The sequence below is a fragment of the Harpia harpyja genome, chromosome 25, assembly GCF_026419915.1.
Source record: "Harpia harpyja isolate bHarHar1 chromosome 25, bHarHar1 primary haplotype, whole genome shotgun sequence".
Classification (NCBI taxonomy): Eukaryota; Metazoa; Chordata; class Aves; order Accipitriformes; family Accipitridae; genus Harpia; species Harpia harpyja.
Window position 1 is genome coordinate 719954 of NC_068964.1, and position 26262 is coordinate 746215.

Here is a 26262-nt window from a genome sequence, read left to right on the forward strand (position 1 = left end):
AGGGTTTGGGGTCCCCCCCCCCACTGGGGAGCCCCCCCCATGTCCTCCCATGTCCCCCCCCAAAAGGCGGGAGGTGTGTGGGTGTTGGGGTCCCCCACCCGGGAGGTGACACCCCACCCCCCCGAACCCCAAATCACCCCCATTTTTTTTTTTTTTTTTCTTTTTGCTACCAAAACTCTCTTTTATTGGGGGGCCGCCGGTTGCCGCCGGTTGCCCCGAGAAGTTTCCCGGGGGGGTTGTCGATTCCGACTACTACGTCCCGCCACCTTCCTGGATTCTCGGGGGGGACCCGGGAATACCCCAGGGATCCTCGGGGGGGTGACTAAGGACCCCCGGAGGGACTGTAGAAACCTTGAGGGGATTTGGGGGGGTCACGTGAGAACGGGGGGGGGGTCGCGGGGAGGAGGAGGAAGGGCTGGAGCTGGAGCCGCTGTCGCAGGAGCCCCGTCAGCAGCAGCTCGGCTGATACCAGGGGCAGGCGGGCGCCCAGCGCCGGGGCCCAGCACCCTTTGTCCGCCTCGCAGGAGATCACCAGGCGCCGTGGCTTTTTTTTTTTTGGGGGGGGGGGGGTGGAAATGTCACTGGGGGTCCCCACATGCCACTGGGACACCCCCCCCACTCCACGCCGCGCGCACACAACCCCCCCGGGGCAGTCTGAGTTTTCTGGGGTCCCCGATATCCCCTGCTAATCCCAATGGGATCTGCCCCCCCTCCCCCAATCAGGAGCCCTGGGATGCTCTGACACCCCCCCTGCTTCGTGGGACCCCCCCCCCCAACCCCAGTGGAACCCCCCCAACCCCCAAATCCCCCCCCCCAGGACCCCCCAAACCCAAATAGAACCCCCCCCCCCCTTCCCCGAGACCCCTGGGATGTCCTGACCACCCCCCCCCAGGGCACCCTGACACCTCCCCTCCCCAGGACCCCCCCCAGGACACCCCAACGGGCCCCCCCAACTCCCCAAATGCCTCCCCGAACCCCCTTGGGACCCCCCCCCCCGCAACGTCCCCCCCCCCATCCCTTTCATCCCCTCCTCAGTGGCTCCGGGTCCCCAACGTCCCCCTGTGTCCCCTCATTCCCAACTCCGCTGGCTCTGGGACCCCCGTGTCCCCTCGGTCCCCTCCCCGGTGGCCTTGGGACCCCCCCCATGTCCCCCCTCCTGGTGGCTCTGGGTCCTCCCGTCCCCCCCCAACGTCCCCGCTGTCCCCTCACCCTATAGGTGTGTGGCATGGCGGGCAGGAAGGTGCCACCACTGCAGGTGACGATGTCCCTCATGAGCTCGGGCTCAGGGTGGACGCTGGGGGTGACGTGGACCTCGTAGCCCTGGGGACAACATGAGGGGGGGGGGACACACGGAGGGGACATGTCCATCAATCCATCCCTGAGCCCCTGGGATGTCTCCTGGGGGACAAGGACACCTTGGGGACACAGGGAACATCTTGGGGACAGTGTGAAGACACCAGGGGACACCAAGGGACATCGGGGGACACCCCGGGGGGCTGTCCCCAGGTTCAGCATGCTGGACCGAGGCCACGCGGTGGGGGACACGCACAACTTGGGGGACCGAGGACACTTTAGAGGACAGGGCCACCTCGGGGACGCTGTGGGGACAACAGCAAAGGAGGGGACACCCCTCTGGCCATCCCCAAGCCCCCCCGCCCCGATGGGGACCGAGGCCACACGGGCAGGACCCAGCTCAGTGGGGGACAAGGACACTTAAGAGGCACAGGGCCACCACGGGGCCACCAGGTGACATCGGGTGACACCTCCTGGCCACCCTGCACCGAGTCCCCAGTGGGTGCCCCACTTGGTGCGGGGACAGGGCCACCCGTGGGGGGGGGTCAGGGCCCCTCAGGGAGGGTTTGGGGACAGTTGGGGACGGTCACCTGGAGCAGGGGGTGGTGGCGGGCGCGGCGCAGGGCGTCGGCCAGGCTGAAGCCGAAGTGACGTTCCTGCTGGCCGTCACACACCAGGAAGGGATCCGGCACCAGGACGTGGCCACTGAGGGTGCTCTGGGGACACGGGGGACACGTGGTGGCACCTCTGACTCCAAGGGACCCCCCCCCCCAGGTCCCTCCCATCCCCAAACGACTCCTCGCCCTTGTCACCCAAAGCCCCCCTGTCCCCAAGGTCCCCCCTTGTCGCCGAGGTCACCCCCTGTCCCCAAACGCTCATTCCCCTTGTCCCCCCCCAACCCCCATGTCCCCATCCTCTGTCCCCAAGGACACCTTCATTGTCCCCAAACACCCCTTTTTTGTCCCCAAACACCACCTCTGTCCCCAAGGACATCGTCCTCTGTCCCCAAAGACCCCTCTTTTGTCCCCTAGAACCCTCATCCTTTGTCCCCAAGATTGTCCACGTCCCCAAAGACCCCATCCCTGTCCCCAAGGCCTTTGTGCCATGTCCCCAAAAAAAATCTCTCCAGAATCCCCAGGGACCCCCATAACCCCAAAATCCCCCCTTCCTGTCCCAAAGAACTCTCTCCCTGTCCCCAAGTCCCCCCTCCCCTGTCCCCCACCCCCATGGGACCTTGTGGAGCCACTCGGGGGGTGACGATGGGGACACCGCGGGCCACCGCGCAGAGGAACTTGACCGTGCGTCGGACGCGGTCGGTCACCAGGTGGGTGCAGTCGAAGACGGAGGTGGCCATGGACCCCCCCAGTGTCCTCAGGGCCACCTCCATCTCTGGGGAGGCTGCCACCCCCGTGAACAGCACCTGGGGATGTGGGGACACCACGAGGACATGTTGGGGACATCCCTGGGGAGGCCACCACCCCCGTGAGAAGCACCTGGGGATGTGGGGACACCACGAGGACATGTTGGGGACATCCCTGGGGAGGCCACCACCCCCGTGAACAGCACCTGGGGATGTGGGGACACCACAAGGACATGTTGGGGACATCCCTGGGGAGGCCACCACCCCCGTGAGAAGCACCTGGGGATGTGGGGACACCACGAGGACATGTTGGGGACATCCCTGGGGAGGCCACCACCCCTGTGAGAAGCACCTGGGGGTGTGGGGACACCACGAGGACATGTTGGGGACATCCCCGGGGAGGCCACCACCCCCATGAACAGCACCTGGGGACACGGCAGGGGGACCGTGGGGGGACACGGGGACACTCAAGGGTGACATTGGGGGACACACACAGTACCTTGGGGGGGACGGAGGCAGGGCCCCCCCGGGGGCGGAGCTGGGGCCCTGTGACCTCTGGCAGCTCCTTCTCTTTTTCCTGGGGGGTGGAGCCATGGCATGAGCCCCCGCCCCAACAAGCCCCACCCAGTCTCATTAAGCCACACCCCATGCTGATCTCCACCAATCAGCAGCCAGCAGGGGTGGGGCCTGCCTCCACACAGAGGCCCCGCCCATCCAGCGCAGAACCCACCCCAGATGGTCCCTCCCACACCCCATACTCTGGCTCCACCCACCCATCATAGACACGCCCACCCTCCAGCCACACCCACCTGAGCTTGCCGCTCCGATGGGCCAGGGCCTGCCCGACAGGGGCGTGGTTTGGCGGGGGGGCGGGGCTCCACCTGACCCCGCCCCTTCATGGCTGGCGGCTCCAGCGGAGGGGGGCGGGCCTGGAGGCGGGGGCTGCGCCGCACGGGGGCGGTAACAGGGGGAGCTCCGCCCCTAACCCTGCTGGCTCCGCCCTCGCCAGAGGCTCCACCCCCTCGGCTCCTGGCCAGGCGCTGGCTGCGGCGGGGGCCCCTCCCCCACCTGGGGGAATTTTTTGGGGGGGGGGGAGGGGGGGAGGGTGTCAGTGCCCGGACGCCTGGGTCCCCTTGGGGTGGGGGCACCCAGATGCCTGGCTCCCCCCGCACTCACGTCCTCGCTGGGGGCCGCTGCGGTCCCCGTCCCCTCCTGGGCCGGCGGCACCCAGGCAGCCGGGGGTTCCTGGGGGGGTTCCCGGGGGGGCTGTTCTTCTTCTTCTTCTTCTTCTTCCTCCTCCTCTTTTTCCTCCTCGGCGGGGCAGAAGGGTTGGGTGGGCTGCTCGGGGTCCCAACCCAGGGCTGTGCCTATGGGAGAGCCATGCTGGGGACCCAGGTGTCTGGGGGGGGGGCCGGGGGGGGTGGACACCCAGGCTAGTGGGGTGGGGGGACACCCAAGTGGTCAGGGTGGGGGGGATACCCAGGCATCTGGGGTGGGGGGCACCCAGGTGTCCGGGAGGGGGCTGGGAGGGGGACCCAGGCTGGTGGGGTGGGGGACCCAACTGGCTGGGGTGGGGGGGGGACACCCAGGCTGGTGGGGTGGGGGGGCACCCAGGTGTCCAGGGGAGTTGGGCGGGGGGGGGGACACGGACATGACCCAGGTGTCCTGGGTGGGGGGGGACACCCAGGCATCTGGGGGGGGGGACGACCCAGGTGTCAGGGAAGTGGCTGGGGGGGGGACCCAGGTGTTCTGGGGGGGTGGGGGACCCTAGTGGATGGGGGGGGGGGGGGATGACACCCAGGCATCTGGGGTGGGGGGGACCCAAGTGTCCAGGGTGGGGGGGGGGGACACCCAGGTGTCTGGGGGGGGGGGCGGATACCCTGGCGTCTGGGGTGGGGGCCACCCAGGTGTCCAGGGGAGTTGGGGGGACACACGACCCAGGTGTCCGGGGGTAGGGGGGGGGGACACCCAGGCGTCCGGGCCACCTACCCTCAGCTGCCGGTGGCAAGAAGCTCTGGGTGGGCTCCAGGAAGACATCGGGGTCTTCTGGGGGGGGGGGGGAAGAGCCTTGAGAAGGGACCCCGGTGTCCGGGAGGGGACCCAGGGGTCGGGGAGGGGACCCCGCTTACCCTCGGTGTCACTCTCTGTCACCACCGCGCCCGTGGCCCCGGCGCTCCTGGGTCCGCCATCGGTATCGGCAGCGTCACTCAAATTTGGGGTCAGACTGGGGGCATTTGGGCGCAGAAACTTCTGGTGGCACAGCTGGATCCTTGCCCCTCACCGGGGTCTCCGCGTCGCGTCGCTCGGCCCCAACACCTGGATTTGGGGCCTCCACAGCTGCATTTGGGGCTGAATCGTGATGTTTTGGGAGCATCCCTGCCACACTCTCAGATTTGGGGGGGGAACCCTGCCTTTTTGGGGACAATTTCCGGCGTTTTCGGGCCGTCTCCTTCGCATCGGTGTCGCGGCCTGTGGTGGGGCCCGCAACGTCTGGATGGGGGTGATTTTGGAACCTGATTCGGCTCCGGAGGCCCCGAACATCTGGAGTGGGGGGGCAACATCTCCACGTCGGTGTCGCTGCTCTCCCGCGGGCTGGCAGGAGGGGAAACATCTGGATTTGGGGACGTCACGGCCACATCTGGGTCACCAGATGCCCCCTGACACCCTTGCACTGTCCCAACATCTGGAATGACACCATTGTCCTCAACATCTGTGTCACTGCCCACATCCAGGAGGGGGCACTCGGCTTTGAGGGCGCCAGCGTCGGGATTTGGGAACGACACCTTCACATCTGGATCGGCGTTGGTCCGCGGCCGTCCCTCGGGGTCAACATCTGGAGCAGCGGCCATCTTAGCAGCTGTATCCATGACCTCAGGGGTTGTCCCACGTGCTTTTGGAGCTCCAACTTTGGGAAGGGCATCGAGGTCCTCCACATCTGTATCGCTGTCACCATTGGAGGCCACTGAGCCACGGCTGAGGCCACCAACATCGGGATTCGGGGTCTCCATCACCACAGTTGGGTCTTTCCGGGTGTTTTGGGGGTGTTTTGTGGCTTTTTGGGCGAAGAGCAGCTTGACTCCAGTCTTCTTCAATGTCGGTGTCACTGTCCACCTCTAGGCTCCAATATTTCTTTGGGGGTTCTTTAACACTTGGATTTGGGGTTTCCCCCTCCACATCTGGGTCTCTGCACACAATTCTATGGACTTTTGGATGCCCAACATCTGGATTCACCTCGTTCTCCTCCACATCTGTATCGCTGTCTACCACAATTGTCCAATGTTTGTTTCGGCGTCCTTCAGCGTGTGGATTTCGGCTCTCCATCTCCAGATGTGGGTTTCTCGGTACATTTTGGGTTGCTCGATGGGTTTTTGGAGGCTCAACACCTGGACTGGAAATATCCTCTTCCACATCCGTATCGCTCTCTACTAGGACAGTCCGTCGTCCTTCAACATCTCGATCTTGTGGTCTCCGTCTTCACATCTGGGTCTCCAGGGGCTGTTCTGTGGCTTTCTGGACACCCAACATCTGGATCTGGGGCCCCTTTCCTCCACATCTGGGCACACATCTGTGTCCTCCACGTCGCTGCAGGGGTGGATGTTGGGGGTTCAGGCATCTGGGCTCACCCCCCAAAAGGACCCAGAGATCCTGAACCCCCAAAGGGAAACAAACATCCAGGCTTCACCTACCTCTCCAGCACGACTCGGGGTGAGCCAGCGTCTCCCAGGGCAGGGCCTGGGGGAGCGAGGCACAGACTGTTATTGTAGGCCCTACAGTAACTCCAGAGGGTCCTATCGGACTCAGGCACCTGGGCTTATCTCCCCCCCGCCCCCCATCTCGCCGATTCCTACAGTAACACAATGTTGGTGTTTATGTAGGTCCTACCATAACCACCCCCTTGTGTTTCAGTAGGCCCAACGATAGCAGCGCGTTCCCCCACCCCGCGGTCCTCGCAAACTCACGCCAGGGCAGCTTGTCGTCCTCCGAGTCGCTGACGAGGCAGGGCCCTGGGTCCGGACTCCACCCTAGAGAGGACCCAGGCATCTGGGGGGGCTGCAGGACACCCCCCTCCATGGGGACCCCAGTGTCCGGGAGCCCCCCCCTCCACTCCCCCTCCTCCAAGGGACCCAGGTGTCGGGGAGGGGACCCCGCTTACCCTCGGTGTCACTCTCTGTCACCACCGCGCCCGTGGCCCCGGCGCTCCTGGGTCCGCCATCGGTATCGGCAGCGTCACTCAAATTTGGGGTCAGACGGGGGCATTTGGGCGCAGAAAACTTCTGGTGGCACAGCTGGATCCTTGCCCCTCACCGGGGTCTCCGCGTCGCGTCGCTCGGCCCCAACACCTGGATTTGGGGCCTCCACAGCTGCATTTGGGGCTGAATCGTGATGTTTTGGGAGCATCCCTGCCACACTCTCAGATTTGGGGGGGGGAACCCTGCCTTTTTGGGGACAATTTCCGGCGTTTTTCGGGCCGTCTCCTTCGCATCGGGTGTCGCGGCCTGTGGTGGGGCCCGCAACGTCTGGATGGGGGTGATTTTGGAACCTGATTCGGCTCCGGAGGCCCCCGAACATCTGGAGTGGGGGGCAACATCTCCACGTCGGTGTCGCTGCTCTCCCGCGGGCTGGCAGGAGGGGAAACATCTGGATTTAGGGACGTCACGGCCACATCTGGGGTCACCAGATGCCCCCTGACACCCTTGCACTGTCCCAACATCTGGAATGACACCATTGTCCTCAACATCTGTGTCACTGCCCACATCCAGGAGGGGGCACTCGGCTTTGAGGGCGCCAGCGTCGGGATTTGGGAACAACACCTTCACATCTGGATCGGCGTTGGTCCGCGGCCGTCCCTCGGGGTCAACATCTGGGAGCAGCGGCCATCTTAGCAGCTGTATCCATGACCTCAGGGGTTGTCCCACGTGCTTTTGGAGCTCCAACTTTGGGAAGGGCATCGAGGTCCTCCACATCTGTATCGCTGTCACCATTGGAGGCCACTGAGCCACGGCTGAGGCCACCAACATCGGGATTCGGGGTCTCCATCACCACAGTTGGGTCTTTCCGGGTGTTTTGGGGTGTTTTGTGGCTTTTTGGGCGAAGAGCAGCTTGACTCCAGTCTTCTTCAATGTCGGTGTCACTGTCCACCTCTAGGCTCCAATATTTCTTTGGGGGTTCTTTAACACTTGGATTTGGGGTTTCCCCCTCCACATCTGGGTCTCTGCACACAATTCTATGGACTTTTGGATGCCCAACATCTGGATTCACCTCGTTCTCCACATCTGTATCGCTGTCCACCACAATTGTCCAATGTTTGTTTCGGGGTCCTTCAGCATGTGGATTTGGGCTCTCCATCTCCAGATGTGGGTTTCTCGGTACATTTTGGGTTGCTCGATGGGTTTTTGGAAGCTCAACAGCTGGATTGGAAATATCCTCCTCCACATCTGTATCACTCTCCACCAGGAGAGTCCGTTGTCCTTCAACATCTTGATCTGTGGTCTCCGTCTTCACATTTGGGTCTCCAGGGGCTGTTCTGTGGCTTTCTGGACACCCAACATCTGGATCTGGGCCCCTTTCCTCCACATCTGGGTTGCTGCTCACCTTTGTGGTAGGCCGGTGGCGGTTCGGGTTGAAAAGACCAGTTTTGGGGGGCACCTTGACCCCGGTATTACTCTCAATGTCGAGAGTCAGGTTGCTGCCTTTCAGATGTTTCACATCTGGATTCACAAGCATTTTGGTGTTCACAGAGTGATTTTGGGGCTGAACATTTGGAATAGCCATTTTTTTCCCCACATCTGGATCCGGGGTGTTTTGGGGGCCAAACCGGTGCTTTTTTGGGTTCTCTGACATCTGGATCTGGGCAAGGTGCGGCCACATCTTGGAGATGGCCCCGCGCAGAGGTATGGCAGCATTTTTGGGGCCTCAGAACATCTGAGCACGCATCTGTCTCCTCCAGGTTGCTGCAGGGGTGGATGTTGGGGGTTCAGGCATCTGGGCTCACCCCCCAAAAGGACCCAGAGATCCTGAACCCCCCACAGGGAAACAAACATCCAGGCTTCACCTACCTCTCCGGCATGACTCGGGGTGAGCCAGCGTCTCCCAGGGCAGGGCCTGGGGGAGCGAGGCACAGACTGTTATTGTAGGCCCTACAGTAACTCCAGAGGGTCCTATCGGACTCAGGCACCTGGGCTTATCTCCCCCCCCGCCCCCCATCTCGCCGATTCCTACAGTAACACAATGTTGGTGTTTATGTAGGTCCTACCATAACCACCCCCTTGTGTTTCAGTAGGCCCAACGATAGCAGCGCGTTCCCCCACCCCGCGGTCCTCGCAAACTCACGCCAGGGCAGCTTGTCGTCCTCCGAGTCGCTGACGAGGCAGGGCCCTGGGTCCGGACTCCACCCTAGAGAGGACCCAGGCATCTGGGGGGGCTGCAGGACACCCCCCCTCCATGGGGACCCCAGTGTCTGGGATCCCCCCCCTCCACCCCACCTCCCTCCATAGGACCCAGGCCTCCGGGCCACCTACCCTGGCCTGCCAGCAGCAAGAATCTCTGGGTGGGCTCCAGGAAGAGATCGGGGTCTTCTGGGGGGCGGGGGGGGGAGCCTTGAGAAGGGCCCCCCCACGGTGCTGAGGCCTCGGTGGCGCCTTCGGTGCATGGTCTGAGGGGGTGGGGGGGGGGGAACAACTGCCCCACGGAAACAACTGCCCCCTCCAACTGCCTCCCGGCCCCCAGTTGCCCCCCCCCAGCCCCTAAGTGCCCCCCCAAACTGCCCCCCCTTCAGCTACAACTGCCACCCCTCAAGTGCCCCTTGGTCACCACCGACCCCCCCCAACTGCCCCCCTGGATCCAAAGGACCCCCCCAACTACCTCCCCAATTCTCCAACTGCCCCCCGGCTCCTAATTCCCCCCCTGGTTTCTAACTGTCCCCCCCCCCCCAATTGCCCTCCCCAGCCCTGTATACTGCCCTGGGGAGCCCCAAACCGCCCCGGGGACCCCCAAATTACCCCCGAGAGCCCCGACCTGCCCCGAGGACCCACCCCGAACTGCCCCACAGGTCCCCAAACTGCCTCAGAAACCCCCTAAACCGCTCCTCGCCCCCCCCCCCAAAACTGCCCCGCGGAGCCCCCAAACCGCTTCAACAGGGCCCCAACGCCCGCCCCTCCCGCGCCACCGTCCCCCTGCCCCGCCCCCTCCCGGCTCCATTGGCCGTCACCCGCCACGCGTCACCGCCCAAGAGCCGCTGCCATTGGTAGCCGCGCGCGTCCGTCCAGCGCGGAGCATAGAGAGGGGGACGGGACGGTCCTCCTAGAGTAGCAGCGCGGCTGTGGGCGGAGCTATCATAGAGCTCGGCGCGCAGCGCGCCCGCCTTCCAGCCACAGAGAGATGGCAGAGCGACGCCACTAAGGGAGGGCGGGTGCGAACAGCGGGATTGGGGAGGGGCCTCCCGCCCTCGTCGCCCAATGGGAGCGCGGTGAGCGGGCGGCGCCGTCCAATGGGAGCGCGGGGCCGGCCGCCGCCGCTTTGTCTATATGAGGCGCCGCGGGGCCGTGGGAGCCGCCATTGTCGCCGCCGCCCGCGCTCGCAATAGCGCTCCCGCCTTAAAGGGGCCGCGCCAGCGAATCGCCCATCAAGACCGGGTGGGGCCCACCTCTCCGTCACCGCGCCCAGCCCGACCCACGCCGCCACCATGAGGGAGATCGTCCACATCCAGGCGGGGCCAGTGCGGCAACCAGATCGGGGCTAAGGTGAACAGCGGGCGGGCAGCGTCGGGTCGGAGGGAGCTGGCCCCCCCCCCCCCATTCTTCCCTTGCGGCGCGGCCCCTTTTAAGAAGCCCCTCCCCGCGCGCAGACAAAGGCGGACTCGAATCGAGGCGATTTCAGCCTAAAATCGTTCCTTTCCCACCCGCCGAGGGCCTGAAATGAAAAGCGCGGTCTCGAAATAGAGCGGTTCGGCCTCAAAACGAAGCGGTTCGGCCCCAAAATGGAGGTTTCCGGCCTCAAAATGGGGGCGCCCCGCCCCTCCCCCCCTTTCTCTCTCACGCGGCCCCAAAATGGCGGTTTCCCGCCGCGCCTGAGGGCAGCGGCCCCCGAATGCGCCTTTTCAGCCACCAAATAACACTTTACTAGAAAAATGTTGTTTTCCCCCGGCCCCCTGAATTCCCCCTTCGCGATATTCGGCCCCCAAATCCCTATTTTTGCCGGGATTAGGGAATTTTCCGCCCTAAAGCGGGAGGTTAAAGCCCTCAAATTGGGAGGTTTAGCCCCAAAATAGGGGTTTTCACGCACCCCTTTCCCCAAGCGTTGTTTTAAAAGCCGAAATTGTGCTGGTTTTTACCTCAAAATCGTGGTATCCCCCCCCCCTTGCAGCTTGCTTGGGCCCCAGGATGGCGGGTTTTAGCCCCTAAAAAACGGGTTCACACACCCCCCTAATCAGGTATTCTGACCGCAATATAGGCGCTTTTCACTCTAAAATGAGAATTCTATGCCCCAGAATAAAGATTACTGCTCCCAAATCGGGGCGTGCCGCCCACAGCGTTTTGGCCCCGAAACGGGGGGTTTCCGCCCCAAAAGAAAGGTTTTCTAAGCCCAAAATCAAGGTTTTTCAGCCCCCAAATAGGGGCGTGCCGCCTCTCAAGAGGCTCTTTTGGCTCCAAAATGGGAGTTTTTTCACCCCCCAACTGAGATTCTTTTGTCCCGCAACAGAGATTTTCAGCTCTAAAATGGGGGTTTGGGACCCAAAATAGAGGGTTTTCAGCTCCTAAATGGAGAGTTTTAGCCTCAAAATCGGAGTGTCCGGCCCCAAGATGGAGGTTTTTTCGGCCTCGGAATAAGCTTTGTTTGCTGAAATGGAGGTTTTAGCCCTAAAATGGCCATTTCTGCCCCCCAAAAAGAGATTCCGGCCCTGAAATAAAGGTTTTTTCCCCCAAATGATTGTTTTTGTCCCCAAAATGGATTTTTTTAATGCTAAAATGAGGCTTTCACCCCGCAAAAGCTTTTTCCAGCCCCAAAATGGAGGTTTTCAGCCTCAGAGTGAGATCTTTGTTCTCTGAAATGGCATTTTCCAGTCTCCAGACAGGTTTATTTTTGCCCCTAAATGGGCTTTTGAAGACCGAAAAGGAGCTTTTCAGCCCCCAAAGGATTTTTTTCAGTCGAAAGTGGAGTTTTACGCAGCTAAAATAGGGGATTCCAGCCCCCAAAATGGAGGTATCCAGCCCCAAAATGGAGGTCCTCAGCTAAAGAATAGGATCTTTGTGCTCCCAAATGCATTTTTTCTGCCCCAGATTAAGGAGTTTTGCTCCAAAATTGAGGGTTTTTTACTCCCAAGTAGGGTTTTTTTTTGATGCAAAATGGTGCATTCGGCCCCAAAATGGATGATTTAGGCCTCGAATATGCTCTTTTCCATAGCGGAATAATTTTTTTTGTGCTTCACAATAGAATTTTTCCACCCTTTAACATTTTTTTCAGCACCAAAATGTGGTTTTTTTTTTTTTTGACACTGAAATCAGGCTTTCCCTTCCCAAATGACAATTTTTGTCCTAAAGTGGACGTTTTTGGCCCCAGAATAGGATCTTTGTGTCACCAAACCGAGTTTTCAGCCCTCAAAATGGAGGTTTTCAGCCCCAGAATAGGATCTTTGTTCTCTGAAACATCTGAAGTGATGCTTTTTGACCCCAAAAAGCATTTTTCTGCCCCGGAATGGGGTTTTCAACCACACAATTGCAATTTTTAGCCCCAAAATAGGCGTTCCCCGCTCCAGAATTACTATTTTTTTTTTACAGCTCTGAATTAAAACCTTTTTGTTCCCAAGAAGCATTTTTCTAGCTGTAAACCGAACTTTTCAGCCCCAGAATTGGTTCTTCCCCCCCCACGGACTTTTTCATCCCATAATTAAAATTTTAGCTACAAAATGCTCCTTTTCTGCCCCAAACCAGCATTTTTGACCAAAAATTGTAATTTTAGCTCACTAAACCCTGCAGTGTTTAAACGCCCATAAATGCAGATTTTCAGTCTCCAGAATGATGTTTTTTAACCCAAACCGGCATTTTTAACCCATTTCTCCACCATCAGCCCCAAATTGAGGCTTTTTGGCATGTTTTCACCCGCAGGGCGTGGCCCTGTCTCCCCCTCCCCCCTCTCATGACCTTGGGGGGGTGTCGGGGTCCCCCGGGTGCCTGCCCCTCCCCCACCCTTTGTGCCCAGCTGCCCCACCCCCATGGGCAGATTTTGAGGAGGGAAATTGAAAATTTGGAGATGTATCTTTTTTGGAGGGAAGGAGTGGGTATTTTTTGGGGGGGGAAAGGCAAATTTGGGGTGTTTCTGAAATTAAACATTTTTGGAAGCACCTCCGCATTTCAAACGCTGTTTCCGGTTCCCGCCTGCCCGTTTTTTGGGGGGGGGGAGGGTTAACACCCATGTTTGGCCACGCCCCTGCGGGTGGTGAGGCTCTGCCCCTTTAGAGGCGGGCCCCACCCCTTGAAAACAGACCCAGCCCTCTGAGCTTGGCTCCTCCCCCTTGGGCAGGTCCCGCCCCCAGCATTGTGCTGCTGGCATTGGCTCCGCCCCCAGGGTTGGTCTTCCTCTAGGAGTGGCCTCCTCCAGTGAGGCCGCACCCCCTTTTGCAGTCCCCACCCCCTGGGCTGCCTCCTCCAATAAGATTCCACGCCCTCTCAAGGCTCAGTCCCCAGCGTTGGTTCTTCCAATGAGGCTTCCCCTCCTCCTACCGGCTCCACCCCTTTAGGCACACTCCTAGATCAAGCTCCACCCTCTATATAGACTCCTCCCACCCCAAGACTGGCCCCACCCACCCTGAAGCCCCAGGGGAGGACCCAGACCTTCCACCCTCCCCGCCTGAAGGGACCCAGGCATTGGCAGGGGTGGGGGTGGGTAGGTGGGGGCGGAGCCTTTCTGACCCCGCCCTTTGTCCCCAGTTCTGGGAGGTGATCAGCGACGAACACGGCATCGACCCCACCGGCACTTACCATGGCGACAGCGACCTCCAGCTCGACCGCATCAGCGTCTACTACAACGAGGCCACCGGTACGGTGTCACCCCGTCCCCTGTCCCCCCCCACCGGTGTCACCTCTCTGTCCCCATCGTCCCCCGCCCCACCCCCTCATCCCTCTCTGCCTGAGACCTGACACGCTCAGCTCACCCATTCCCCTCCCCACACCCTCCTTCCACCTCCTCGGGTTTTGGGGTGGTTTCTGGGGGTTTTGGGAGTGGAGGGGTGACGCGGGGTTGTCACCATCACCCCCCTCGGTGACACGGTGGTGTCCCCAGGGGGTAAGTACGTGCCAAGGGCCATCTTGGTGGACCTGGAGCCGGGCACCATGGACTCGGTGCGCTCGGGACCCTTCGGGCAGATCTTCCGTCCGGACAACTTCGTTTTCGGTGAGTCCCCGTGTCACCCTGTGTCCCATGGGGTCCCCCTTGTCCCCCCACCATGTCCTCCTACGTGACTTTGGGGTGCCCATCGTGGCAAGGTGGCAGTTTCCTTCATTTGGTGGCTATGAAGCTTCCAGTGGTGGCCACCTTTGGGTGATGATCACCATGGGGTGGGGTGGCGGGTCCCCACCGTGGTGGCCCGTGGGTGCCCTTCCCAGTGGAATGACACATCCCTCTTTGGTGGCCCTCAGGTGCTTGTCACAGTGGGGTGGCAGGTCCTTATTGTCCCCTTCTTGGTGGCCAGGGTCTATCCCTATGTCCCCAGAGCTCTACTGGGAGGGTTATTGGGGTCCCCAAATCAGGGGAATGAGGGTCCCCTAGGAGACGGGCATCTCGCAGGAGCTCAGGGTGCCCATGGGTGGCATGGCGATACCTAAGGAGGCTGGTGGAGGTCCATGAGGAGCTCAAGGTACCCCAGGGTGGTCTGGAGGTCCCCAAGAAGGGTATTAAGAGGTCCCCAAGGTGCTTGGAGGTCCCCAAGGAGCTTAGGGTTTCTAAGGGCCAGCTGGAGGTCCCCAAGAAGAGTGATGGTGGTCCCCAAGGACCTCAAGTGTGGACTGGAGGTCCTCAGGGGTTGGAGAGAGGTCCCTGAGGTGCTCAGGGTGCCCAAGGTTGGCATGGAGATGGAGAAGGGAGAGTGATGGAGGTCCCCAAGGTCTTCAGGAATGGGCTGGGGATCTCAAAGGAGGATGATAGAGGTCCCCACGGTTCTCGGGGGTCCCAAGGGTCCGGCAGAGACACCCAACAAGGGCGATGGAGGTGCTCAAGGCTCTTGAGGGTGGGATGGAGGTCCCCAAGGAGCTCAAGGGTGAGCTGGAGATAGGCAAGAGCAATGAAGGTCCCCGAGGCCCTTAGTGTCCCCAAAGATTTGCTAGACGTCTTCAAAGACAGCGATGGTTGTCCCCAGGGAGCGTGAAGTCCCCATGCGCGGGCTGGAGGTCCCCAAGGAGGGTGATGGAGGTCCCCAAGGGTGGGCTGGAAGTCACTATGGAGGGTAATGGACATCCCCAAGGAGTGCAGGGTCCCCAGGGGTTGGATGGACATCCCCAGGGAGGTCCACAAGGGTGGGATCCAGGTCCCCAAGGTGATGAAGGTTGGTTTGAAGGTCCCCAAAGGTGGGATGGAGAGCCCCAAAGTCCTCAAGGTTGGCCTGAAGGCCTCCAAACTGAGCAACCAAAGTCCCCAAAGACCTCGGTTTCTCTCTGGGAGCTCCTCCATGACGTCCCCACCATGTCCCCACCCCAGGCCAGAGCGGCGCGGGCAACAACTGGGCCAAGGGTCACTACACGGAAGGGGCCGAACTGGTGGACTCGGTCCTGGACGTGGTGAGGAAGGAAGCGGAGAGCTGCGACTGCCTGCAGGGCTTCCAGCTGACTCATTCGCTGGGTGGTGGCACCGGCTCCGGCATGGGGACCCTCCTGATCTCCAAAATCCGTGAGGAATACCCCGATCGCATCATGAACACCTTCAGCGTCGTCCCGTCCCCCAAGGTGTCGGACACGGTGGTGGAACCCTACAACGCCACCCTGTCTGTCCACCAGCTGGTGGAGAACACGGATGAGACCTACTGCATCGACAACGAAGCCCTGTATGACATCTGCTTCCGCACCCTGAAGCTGACCACTCCCACCTACGGTGACCTCAACCACCTCGTCTCGGCCACCATGAGTGGCGTCACCACCTGCCTCCGTTTCCCCGGTCAACTCAACGCTGATCTCCGCAAGTTGGCCGTCAACATGGTGCCCTTCCCGCGTCTCCACTTCTTCATGCCCGGCTTCGCCCCTTTGACGTCGCGCGGCAGCCAGCAGTACCGCGCCCTCACCGTCCCCGAGCTCACCCAGCAGGTCTTCGACGCCAAAAACATGATGGCCGCCTGCGATCCCCGTCACGGCCGTTACCTCACGGTGGCCGCCGTCTTCCGAGGTCGCATGTCCATGAAGGAGGTGGACGAGCAGATGCTCAACGTTCAGAACAAGAACAGCTCTTACTTCGTCGAGTGGATCCCCAACAACGTGAAGACGGCTGTCTGTGACATACCACCGCGTGGTCTCAAGATGGCCGTCACCTTCATCGGCAACAGCACGGCCATCCAGGAGCTCTTCAAGCGTATCTCGGAGCAGTTCACGGCCATGTTCCGGCGCAAGGCCTTCCTCCACTGGTACACGGGTGAGGGGATGGACGAGATGGAGTTCACCGAAGCAGAGAGCAACATGAACGACCTTGTCTCAGAGTACCAGCAGTACCAGGATGCCACCGCTGAGGAGGAAGAGGATTTCGGTGAAGAGGCCGAAGAGGAGGCCTGAGGGCTGGTCGTCCTAGGAGAGCCCCTCGGCCTTTGCTGTCATCGTCATCCTCGGAGAGCCCTCGTCCTTCAGCGTTGTCCTCGGAGAGCCCTCGTCCTTCACCGTTGTCCTCGGAGAGCCCTTGGCCTTCAGCGTCATCGTCCTTGGAGAGTCCTTGTCCTTCATCATCGTCCTCAGCCTTCATCAGTGTCCTCGGGGAGCCTTTCGTCTTCATCATTGTCCTCTGCCTTTGTCGGTGGCCTCGGAGAGCCCTTGGTCTTCCCTGTTGTCACTGGAAAGCACTTGGCCATCGTCATCATCGTTGGAGAGCCCTCGGCCTTCGTCACCGTCTTCAGAGAGCCCTTGTCCTTCACTGTGGTCCTTGGAGAGCTCTTGGCCTTCGTCATCGTCCTCAGAGAGCTGTTGTCCTTCGCCGTTGTCAACAGAAAGCCCTCGTCTTTTGTGATTGTCACCGAAAAGCTCTTGGCCTTCATCATGGTTGTCATCAAAGCCCTCAGGCTTTGCCGTTGTCACTGGAGAGCCCTTGGCCTTCGTCATCGTCATCCTCAGAGAGCCCTCAGCCTTTGTCATCGTCCTTGGAGAGCCCTTGGTCTTCACCGACATCATCGTCACCAGAGAGTCCCAGTCCTTCATCACGATCACTAGAGTCCTTCGTCATCGTCACCAGAGAGTCCCAGTCCTTCATCATGGTCACTGAAGAGCCCTTGTCCTTCACCATCCTCATCGTCACTAGAGAGTCCTCGTCCTCACACAACCCCCGTCCTTCATCATTGTCACCGGAGTGTCCCTGTCCTTCACCACCATCTTTGTCCCCATCCCCTCTCCGTTGTCACCGTCACCAGAAGGCCCCTGTCATTGCAGAGCCACCCTCCCCTCCGGGTCACCCCCCACTGCCGGGGGTGACATCACCGCTAAATTATTGCAGCCCCCAGGCACCCAATTCGCTGCCTTTTCCACCCAAACCCACCACTCCAGCTGCAGGGGGCTCTTGGGTGGCCCTGTCACCCATGTCCCCGGCCGGGGGCTCTCCTGTCCCCCCCCCCCCCCCCCAACTCCATAATATTTTGGTTTGTTTTTCCCCTTTTTAAGCTTTTTTTTTTTTTTAATTTTCCTTTTTTTTTTTTTTCATATTGAAAAGCCGCCCCCGGGCGAGGAATAAACCCGGGATGTAAAGCCACCACCGTGTCCCTTGTCCCCTTCCTGTTCCCATGTCACTTGGGGGGGGGGGGGGCCTTCAGGTCCACGTAGGGGGTCCCATGTGGATCCCCACATCCTTGGGGTCCCTTCAGGTCCCCGGGGGGGTGGTCTGTGTCCCACTTGCGTTGTCCCCCCCCCCCCCCAGATATCCCTGGGGCGGGGGTCACTGTGTCCTCTTTAAGGTCCCCATGTCCTTGGGTGTCCTCTGCAGGCCCTGCCCACCCCCCCCCCCAGGTCCTTTCTGTCCCCTTTAGGGTCCCTCGGGGGGTGGGGGTGGGAATCCCCTGTCCCCCACACCCCCCCAGTGTCCCCTCTGGCGTCTGCCATGGGGTACCCATGTCACCTTTGGTGACGCTCCCGCCACAAGTCTTCCACCTGGTGTCACTCTGTCCCCACGTCCCCTCTGGGTCCCCCTACCATGAGGTCCCACCACTGTCCCTTTTTGGGGACACCCGTGTCCCTTCTGGGGGTCCCCACACCCGCCGACCCCTGAGGGACCCAGGTCTGGCCAGTGCAGACGCAGCAGCTTTAATGATGTGGGGACACGGGGACGTGTCCTCCACCCTGGGGACACACCAGCCCCTGAGGGGGTGGGTGGGGACGGTGGCACTTTGGGGACACATTAGCACCGTGGGGTGGTGGCATCTCAGGGGCACAGTGGCATTGAGGGGTGGTGGCACCATGGGAGGACACTAGCGCAGCGGAATGGTGGCACTTTGGGGACATGGTGGCACCGTGGGGTAGCGGCACTTTGGGGACACAGTATCGCTGGGAGCTGGTGGCACTTTGGCGAGAAGGAGGTTCCAGGAGATGGTGACGCCGTGGGGACAGGGGCTCCAGGGGGTGGTGACACCTCGCAGGTAGGGTGGCACGGTGGCACTGTGGGGACGCGGTATCGCTGGGAGGTGGTGGCACTTCGGCGAGATGGGGGTTTCGGGGGGTGGTGACACCATGCAGACGTGGGATCCCGGGGGTGGCGACGCCTCACAGGCAGGGTGGCACCAGCATGTAGTGGCACTTCGGGGACGCGGTGGCACTGGCTCAGGCCTGGCACTCGGACTTCTTCTGGGCAGCCTGTGGGGACGGACGGGACGCTGAGGAGTGGACCCAGATGTCACGGTGTCCCCACGCCCAGGGGACCCGGGTGTGACAGCCCCCCCTCCCTGAGGGGACCCGGGCGCACCTGGGTGACGCTGACGCCCGTGAGGGCCTCGACGGTGGCGGGCAGGCGGGTGACGACGTCCAGGATCTCCCCCGGCAACCGCGACACCCCGATGTCCCCGGAGCCACCGGCCACCAACGTCACACGCCGCGTCCCCAGCAGCGGCTGCGCTACCGCCTCTGCCACCTGGCCCCAAAACAGCGGCTTTCATCCCCAAAATACGCAGATCTCACCCCAAAATCTGCCCGTGGCACCCCAAAATCCCCCTCCCCATCGCCACCTGTTCCAAAATTGGCATGTTTCACCCCAAAATTCTCTGTCAGCACCCCCAGATCACACCCCAAAATCTGGCTGCAGCACCCCAAACCCTCCCATTCTGTTCCCACCTTATACAAAATCGCCATGTTTCACCCCAAAGTTTTCTGTCAGCACTCCCAAACCCCCAGATCGCATCCCCAAAGCCCCAGATCTCACGCCAAAATCTGCCCATGGCACCCCAAAATCCCAAGATCTGACCCCAAAACCTGCCTCTGGCCCCCCCAAATCTCCCTGCTCAGCTGTCCCAAAATGGCTGTCTTTCACCCCAAACCCACCCCTTAACCCCCCCCAAATTCCTCCCTCTGCCCCTCCCATACTGCCCCCACCCCATAGGGGCACCCCAAAACACCTCCTGGGACCCCAAAATCCTCCCAGGGACCCCCAGATCCCCCCTGGCAACCCCCAAACCCCCCCTACTCCATGGGGGGACCCCAAAGTATAATACCCCCTGGGGACCCCAAAGTGCCCCATAGGGACCCCAAAATACCCCCTTGAGACCCCATAGGGACCCAAAGTCCCCCCAGGACACCCCCAAATTTCCCCCAGACACCCCTAAACCACCCCTACTCTATGGGGGGGACCCCAAATCACCCCCTGGGGACACCAAAATACCCTGTGGGACCCCAAAATACCCCCTTGGGACCCCAAATCCCCCCTAGACACCCCCAAACCACCCCTACTCCATAGGGGGACCCCAAATCCATGGGGAGGACCCCAAAATACCCCATGGGGACCCCAAATCCCCCCAAACCACCCCCAAACCACCCCAAATCCAGGGGGGTACCCCAAATCTATGGGGGGGACCCCAAAATACCCTGTGGGACCCCAAAATATCCCCTTAAGAACCCCTAGGGACCCCAAATCCCCCCAGGACACCCCCAAACCACCCCTAGTCCATGGGGGGACCTCTAACCCATGGGAGAGACACCCCAAAATACCCCATGGGGACCCCAAATCCCCCCAGAACACCCCCAAACCACCCCTACTCCATGGGAGGGACCCCAAGTCACCCTGTGGGACCCCAAATCCCCCCAGGACACGCCCAAACCATCCCTACTCCATGGGAGGGACCCCAAAATACCCCATGGGGAGCCCTAATCCCCCCAGAACACCCCCAAACCACCCCCCAAGTCCACGGGGGGGGTACCCCATATCTATGGGGGGAACCCCAAAATACTCCATGGGACCCCAAAATACCCCCTTGAGACCCCATAGGGACCCCAAATCCCCTCAGGACACCCCCAAACCACTCCTACTCCATGGGGGGACCCCAGATCCATGGGGGGGACCCCAAAATACCCCCTTGAGACCCCATAGGGACCCCGAATCCCCCCCAGGACACCCCTGACCACCCCTACTCCATGGGGGGGACCCCAAACCCATGGGAGGGACACCCCAAAATACCTGGGGGAGCCGCTGCAGCACCATGTCAACGATGGCGGCCTCCTGGTACTCGCGCGAACGCCTCGGCCTTCGCCGCCGTCTGCGCCGCCTCCGCCCGCGCCCGGGCAGCCACCGCCGCCGCCCGCGCCGCCCCCGTCACCTGCGCAGCACGCCTGGCTTAGCCAGACACCTGGGGCCCCGTCATGGCCCCGCCCCGGCCCCACCCAGACACCTGGGTCCCCTGTGACACCCCGCCCCAGCCCCGCCCAGACACCTGGTTCCCCCCCCCAGACTCACCTTCATGGCTTCAGCCTCAGCCTCCGCCTGCATCATCATCTGTGACCTGTGGAGGGGTGGGGCTTGAAAAAAGGGGTGGAGCTTCGAGATGGGAGGGGCAGGGGGTCTTCCCATAAGGTGGGGCTTAGAGGGGTGTGGCCTTCCATTGAGTGTGTGGCCCAGGTGATACCCAGGGGGCTTGGTCAGGGGGGTGTGGCCTGGTGGAAGGGGGCGTGGTTCTCCCAGAGGGGGCGTGGCCTCCCCTCAAAGACACATGGCTTCTCTTAAAAGGGGCATAGCCACACAGGGAGCCTGCATCATAGGGGTGTGGCCTACAAGGGGGCAGGGCTCTCTTTTAAAGGGGCAGTCTTCTCTTAAATCGGCCATGACTTCCATGGAATAGGGCCCACTAAAGTGGGGGTGTGGCTTACTGGAAGGGGGCGGGGCTCCCTTCAAAAGGGGCACCACCTCCCTTAAAAAAAGCGTGACTTCAGAGTGATGGGGCCCCGTGCCCCTTTAAAGGGGCATGGCTTCCCTTAAAGGGGAAATGGCTTCATCCACGGTGGTGGGAGCCACCAAGATGGGGGTGTGGCTTGGAAAACTTGGGGCGGGGCTCCTCTTTAAAGGGGCATGGCTTCCCCCAAGGTAGTGGGACCCACCGGCTGGGGGGGGGGTGGGGGGGCTCGCTGGGGAAGGGGCAGGGCTCACCGCTGGGCCTCGGCCAGGCGCTCGAGGCGGTAGCGCTCGGCCTCGGCGGGTTTGCGGACGGTGGCCTCCAGCTCGCGCTCACGGCGGCCGATCTCGTGCTCCTGCAGCTGCGCCTGCTGCGCCCGCTCCACCACCAGCACCTGCGCCCGCTGCTCCTCGATCTGCTGCTTCGTCCTCGCCACCTGCGCCCGCGGCACCCCTCAGCCCCGTGACGGCACCCAGGCGGGTGGAAAGGGTGCGGGGGGGACCCAGGCAGCTGGGAGAATTCAGGCACCCCAAGGGACCCAGGTGTTTCGGGGGGGGGGCCAAGGTGCTGAGGAGACCCAGGTGTCCAGGGGATCTGAGTGTCTGGGGAGGACCCAGGCACCTGGGGGGGACTCGGGTGTCTCGGGGGGACACCTAAGCATCCCAGGAGACCTAGGTCTTAAGGGGGAACCCAAGTGTTTAGGGGGGACCCCGGGATCTGCGGGATACAGGTGTTTAGGGAGGACCCAGGCATCTGGGGGAGGGACCCAGGCACTGTGGGGCTGCACGGGGGGGACCCAGGTGACCTGGAGAGGGGACTCAAGTGTCCAAGACCATGTCAAGGTGGGACCCAGGCGTGTGGGGGTCCCAAACATCCCAGGGAGGAGACCCAGGCATGTCGGGACAGGGGACACCCAGGCACCTGGGGGGACACCCAGGTGTTCCGACGTACCTGCAACTGGTAGGCCAGGTCGGCCTGGGCCTTGCGGGCATTGACGGCGGCATCGCAGAGCGCCTGCTGCACCTGGAAGTCGCGCTGGGCCTGCGCCATCGCCGTCTCGCTCAGCAGCTGCGCAGAGACCTGCTCCTGGCGTGCCCGCGCCTCCTGTGGGGACATGGGAGATGCTGGGGCACACAGGGACAAGGAGGGATACAGAGGGATGTGGGGACAGGGGGAGATTGGTGGGCATGGGGACACTACAGGGACAGCAGGGGATGCTGGGGGCTGGGACATGGTGACACCATGGGACTAGAGAGGTGGGGGGACATTGGGGGACATGGGGACACCAGGGGACAGGGGAGATACTGGGAAACCACGGGCATGGGGACATTGAGAGGGGGCCCATCAGGACACAGGGCGTTGGGGGGGTCAGGAGGAGACCGGGGAGCCCAGGGACATTGAAGGGGGACATGGAGACATTTAGGGACAATCTGGTGACATCAGGGGTGCGGGGGGAGACGACACTGGCACATTGAGGGGGGATCTACAGACCTCAGTGAGGAAATGGGGGGGACGTGGGCACATATGGGACACAGGGAGGGGGCCCAGGGGGACAGAGGTGACAGACTCACGCGGATGCCGGCGTCCCGCTTGGCCTCAGCCTCCCCCACGCGGGCATCGCGCTGGACCTGTGCCGTGCGGCCCTTCCCCAGCGAGTGCAGGTAGTCCTGGGGACAAGGGGACATGGGAAACTGTCACACTCCTTGTCTGTCCCCAACCCTGGCCATCTATGCCCCAGCAAGCGCTGGTGGCCCTGGGGACACTGGAGATGGCCCCATTCCTCTATGGTGTCCCCATCTCTGTCTGGATGTCCTCCGTCCCTGCACCCACCCTGGTGACCCCATTCCCACCCAGGAACAGTGCCCCTGTCCCCATTCCAGTGTCCCCATCCTTCACCTGATGTCCCCACCCCCATATCCCTCTCCCCACAACACCATTTCTCTGTCCCTGTCCCACTGTTTCCATCTCTCTCTCTGTCCCCACGTCCCTTCTTCTGTGACGCCCATCCCTGGGACACTGTCTCCATCTCTAGGTCACTGTCCCCATCCCCACAGCTCCCTGTACCTCCATGTCCCCAGCCCCACTGACCCCACCAATGCCTATGTCGTACCCCCCATGTCCCTGGTGCCACTTGACCGTTGTGGACATCCTTCAGGATGTAGCTGACCCCGCTGACACCCGCGTCCCCACTGTGTCCTGCCGGGTGCCACCTGGTTGTCATGGATGTCCTTTAGGGGATAGCTGACCATGTTGACACCCTTGTCCCCACTGTGTCCCCCCCCGGTGCCACCTGGTCATCGTGGATGTCCTTCAGAGGGTACCTAACCATGCTGACACCCTTGTCCCCACCGTGTCCCCTTGCGTTCCCCCTCATGTCCCCCCCCCGGTGCCACCTGGTCATCGTGGATGTCCTTCAGGGTGTAGCTGACCACGCTGATCCCCATGTTGACGAGGTCGGACGAGGCCACTTTGAAAACCTGTTCTGAGAACTTCTGCCGGTCCTTGTAGATCTCCTGGGGGTGGGACACCGAGGGGTGGGGCTTAGGGTGGGTGGGGGCATGGGGGCGTGGCCTCCCAAGGGGGTGGGACCACCAGGGTAGGGCTTGGGTCAAGGGGTAGTGCTCCCACCAGGGGAGTGGCCTCAAGCAGAGAGGGTGTGGCCTCCATGAAGGGTGTGGCTTCACAGGCCAAGGGGGCCATGCTTCTGTCAGCATGTCTGGGGGTGGGGCTTCCACCTGGGGGTGGGGCTTCCACCTGGGGGTGGGGCTTTTGTGGAGAGGCTTCAGCAAAGGAGTGGGGCTTTGGGGGGTGGGGCACCCACCAGGGGGTGGAGCCTCAGGGGCAGGGCTTCCACGGGGAGGGCAGGGCTTTGTAAAAGGAGCGTGGCTGGCCCCCAGCAGCAAGGCTGGCCCCCAAGGGACGTGGCTGGGCCTCCCCCCCCCTCACCTCCACAGTCATGTGGGCCATGATGGCGCGTTGGTGGCCCTCGAGAGTCTCTAGGGCGATCTGGGCGATCTCGCTCTCCGACTTGCCCAGGAACATCTGGCAGGCGGCTGCCAGCATCTCCTTGTTCTGCCCCTGGATCTTCACCTGAACCCGGCCAGAACAGCCAGCCTTGCACGAGCGCCTTGCACGAGCGCCTTGCACGCTCACACACACCCCTGGCATGCTCGCACATGCCCTGAGGGCAGGGGGTCCCACCGCTGCTGCATGACCCCTTTAAGAGCTGTAGGCCCACCATGATGAGGCCCTTTTAAAATGCTGCTGCCCCTTGCCGAAGCAGGGGGGGATGACAGTGCCCTTTTAAGAGAGTGCTGCCGCCCCCCCCCTTGCAGGGGGTCGGGGGGGTGCCCACCACTACAGGACCCTTTGAAGGGGATGCTGCCCCCTCCCAGAGAGTGTTGGGGAGGGGGGGGTTCCCCATGGCAGGGCTATTTTAAGGGACCCCCCCCCCCAACAGCACTGGGTGGGGCCCGCCCCAGCACCACTTAAAAGGGGCAGCACCGGTCCCTCCTGAGGAGGGGTGGTGGCAGCTGTAGGGACACGGGGGATGGGATGGGAACATGGGGGGGGGACGACAGGGGGGGTTACCTGAGCGATGCCGGTGACGGAGATAGGGACGCCGTGACGGGTGTACACCTTCTCACTGCGCACGTTAAGGGTCAGGGTGTTCAGGGAGATCCTGGGGGAGGACGGGTCACCCCACTGTCACCCCGTGTCCCCCATATTCCCTCTCGTGTCACCACATCCCCTCCTGTGCCCCCCCCCCCAGTTCCTGGGTCACCCCCCTTGTCACCACATCCCCCCCCTCCTGTGTCACCCCCCCCACCCTCCCTCCTGTGCCCCCCCCCAGTTCCTGTGTCACCCCCCCTTCGTGTCACCATATCCCCCCCCTCCTGTGCCCCCCCCAGTTCCTGTGTCACCCCCCCGTGTCACCACATCCCCCCTCCTGTGTCACCCCCCCGTGCCCCCCCAGTTCCTGTGTCACCCCCCTTGTCACCATATCCCCCCCTCCTGTGTCACCCCCCACCCTCCCTCCTGTGCCCCCCCCCAGTTCCTGTGTCACCCCCCCTTCGTGTCACCACGTCCCCCCCTCCTGTGCCCCCCCCCCCCCGCCCCAGCGTGTCCCCTCACCGCTGGATCTGCTGCAGACACGGCACCACCAGCACCCTCCCCCCAGCCACCATGACGGGGGGGCTGCGGCAGAAACCTGTGGGGACACAGAAGTAAATGGCGACCCAGGAATCCCGGGGGCGGGGGGGGGACACACGACACCCAGGAGTCTGGGACGGAGGGGGGCGACGGCGACTCACCCGACACCACCATGGCCTCGTTGGGGCCACACGTGAAGAACATCTCGGCGGGGATCTGCGGGGAGACCCCGAAATGAGACCGGGGGAGCCGGCACCCCCCCCCCCCCCTCCGTCGCCTCAGCCGCTCCGGTCCTCCCGCTGAGGCGCGGCCCCCACCCACCGCGAAACCTCCACGATCCCGACAGCCTCCGCGGCAGAGCCGACTTCCCTCCCTTTCTCCCCGTTCTGCCCGGCGACCCGTGACGTCACGAGTTGCTCGCCTCTCTATTGGCCGCGCCGCCAAAGGCGGGAAGGGTGGTCTGCGGCTCTGTGAGGGGAGAGGGACGCCATTTTGTGGCCGGACGGGTTGGGAGTGGGGTGGGCCGGTGAGTCGGGGTGGGATGAAACGGTACTGGGGGAGGGGAATGTTATTGTAGGGTTTCCTGGGGCCGCGCACAAACACTTGCAGAGACCTCTCTGGTGCTCTGTGTGTGTGTGTGTGTGTGTGTGTGTGATAGTGTTATTGTAGGGTCTCTTGGGGCCGTGCACAAACACTTGCAGAGACCTCCCTGGTGCTGGGGCAGGGGGGGGAATGTTACTGTAGGGGGCTTGGGGGCACTTTACCCCCACGGGCACAGTTACTATTTCCACCAAATATATTGTTAGCAAAACCAGCTGCGTTTTAATGCTGTTTCACCCACATCTGCAGTTCCCTCTGGGGTCGCATCAGAGCTTCGGGGTGACTCGGTGCTTCGAAACATGGTCTGTGGCTGGGTGCTGTTTGT

At 62.2% G+C, this 26262-nt stretch overlaps 3 protein-coding genes across 3 annotated transcripts; 1 reads left to right on the forward strand and 2 right to left on the reverse strand.

Annotated features, from left to right (window-relative positions):
- Positions 1-161: 161 nt before the first annotated feature.
- On the reverse strand, positions 162-9352 carry MDC1 (mediator of DNA damage checkpoint 1). Its single transcript, XM_052774902.1, is given in 19 exon segments — positions 162-544; positions 1210-1320; positions 1884-2009; positions 2527-2544; positions 2546-2713; positions 3153-3230; positions 3463-3721; positions 3830-4020; positions 4643-4877; positions 5042-5703; positions 5705-6129; positions 6340-6385; positions 6536-6675; positions 6807-6927; positions 7194-7318; positions 7513-8604; positions 8710-8755; positions 8984-9046; positions 9172-9352. Coding segments are annotated over 16 exon segments (3936 nt in total). The 5' UTR covers positions 8522-8604; positions 8710-8755; positions 8984-9046; positions 9172-9352; the 3' UTR covers positions 162-322.
- Positions 9353-10189: 837 nt separating this feature from the next.
- TUBB (tubulin beta class I) lies at positions 10190-17572 on the forward strand. Its single transcript, XM_052774922.1, is given in 5 exon segments — positions 10190-10361; positions 10363-10392; positions 13576-13684; positions 13928-14038; positions 15338-17572. Coding segments are annotated over 5 exon segments (1335 nt in total). The 5' UTR covers positions 10190-10334; the 3' UTR covers positions 16396-17572.
- Positions 17573-18097: 525 nt separating this feature from the next.
- FLOT1 (flotillin 1) lies at positions 18098-25655 on the reverse strand. The gene is given in 13 exon segments (XM_052774925.1): positions 18098-18666; positions 18776-18940; positions 20477-20530; positions 20532-20615; positions 20753-20798; positions 21440-21621; positions 22137-22289; positions 22757-22852; positions 23579-23698; positions 24132-24275; positions 24777-24867; positions 25320-25395; positions 25499-25655. Coding segments are annotated over 13 exon segments (1287 nt in total). The 5' UTR covers positions 25542-25655; the 3' UTR covers positions 18098-18633.
- Positions 25656-26262: the final 607 nt, after the last annotated feature.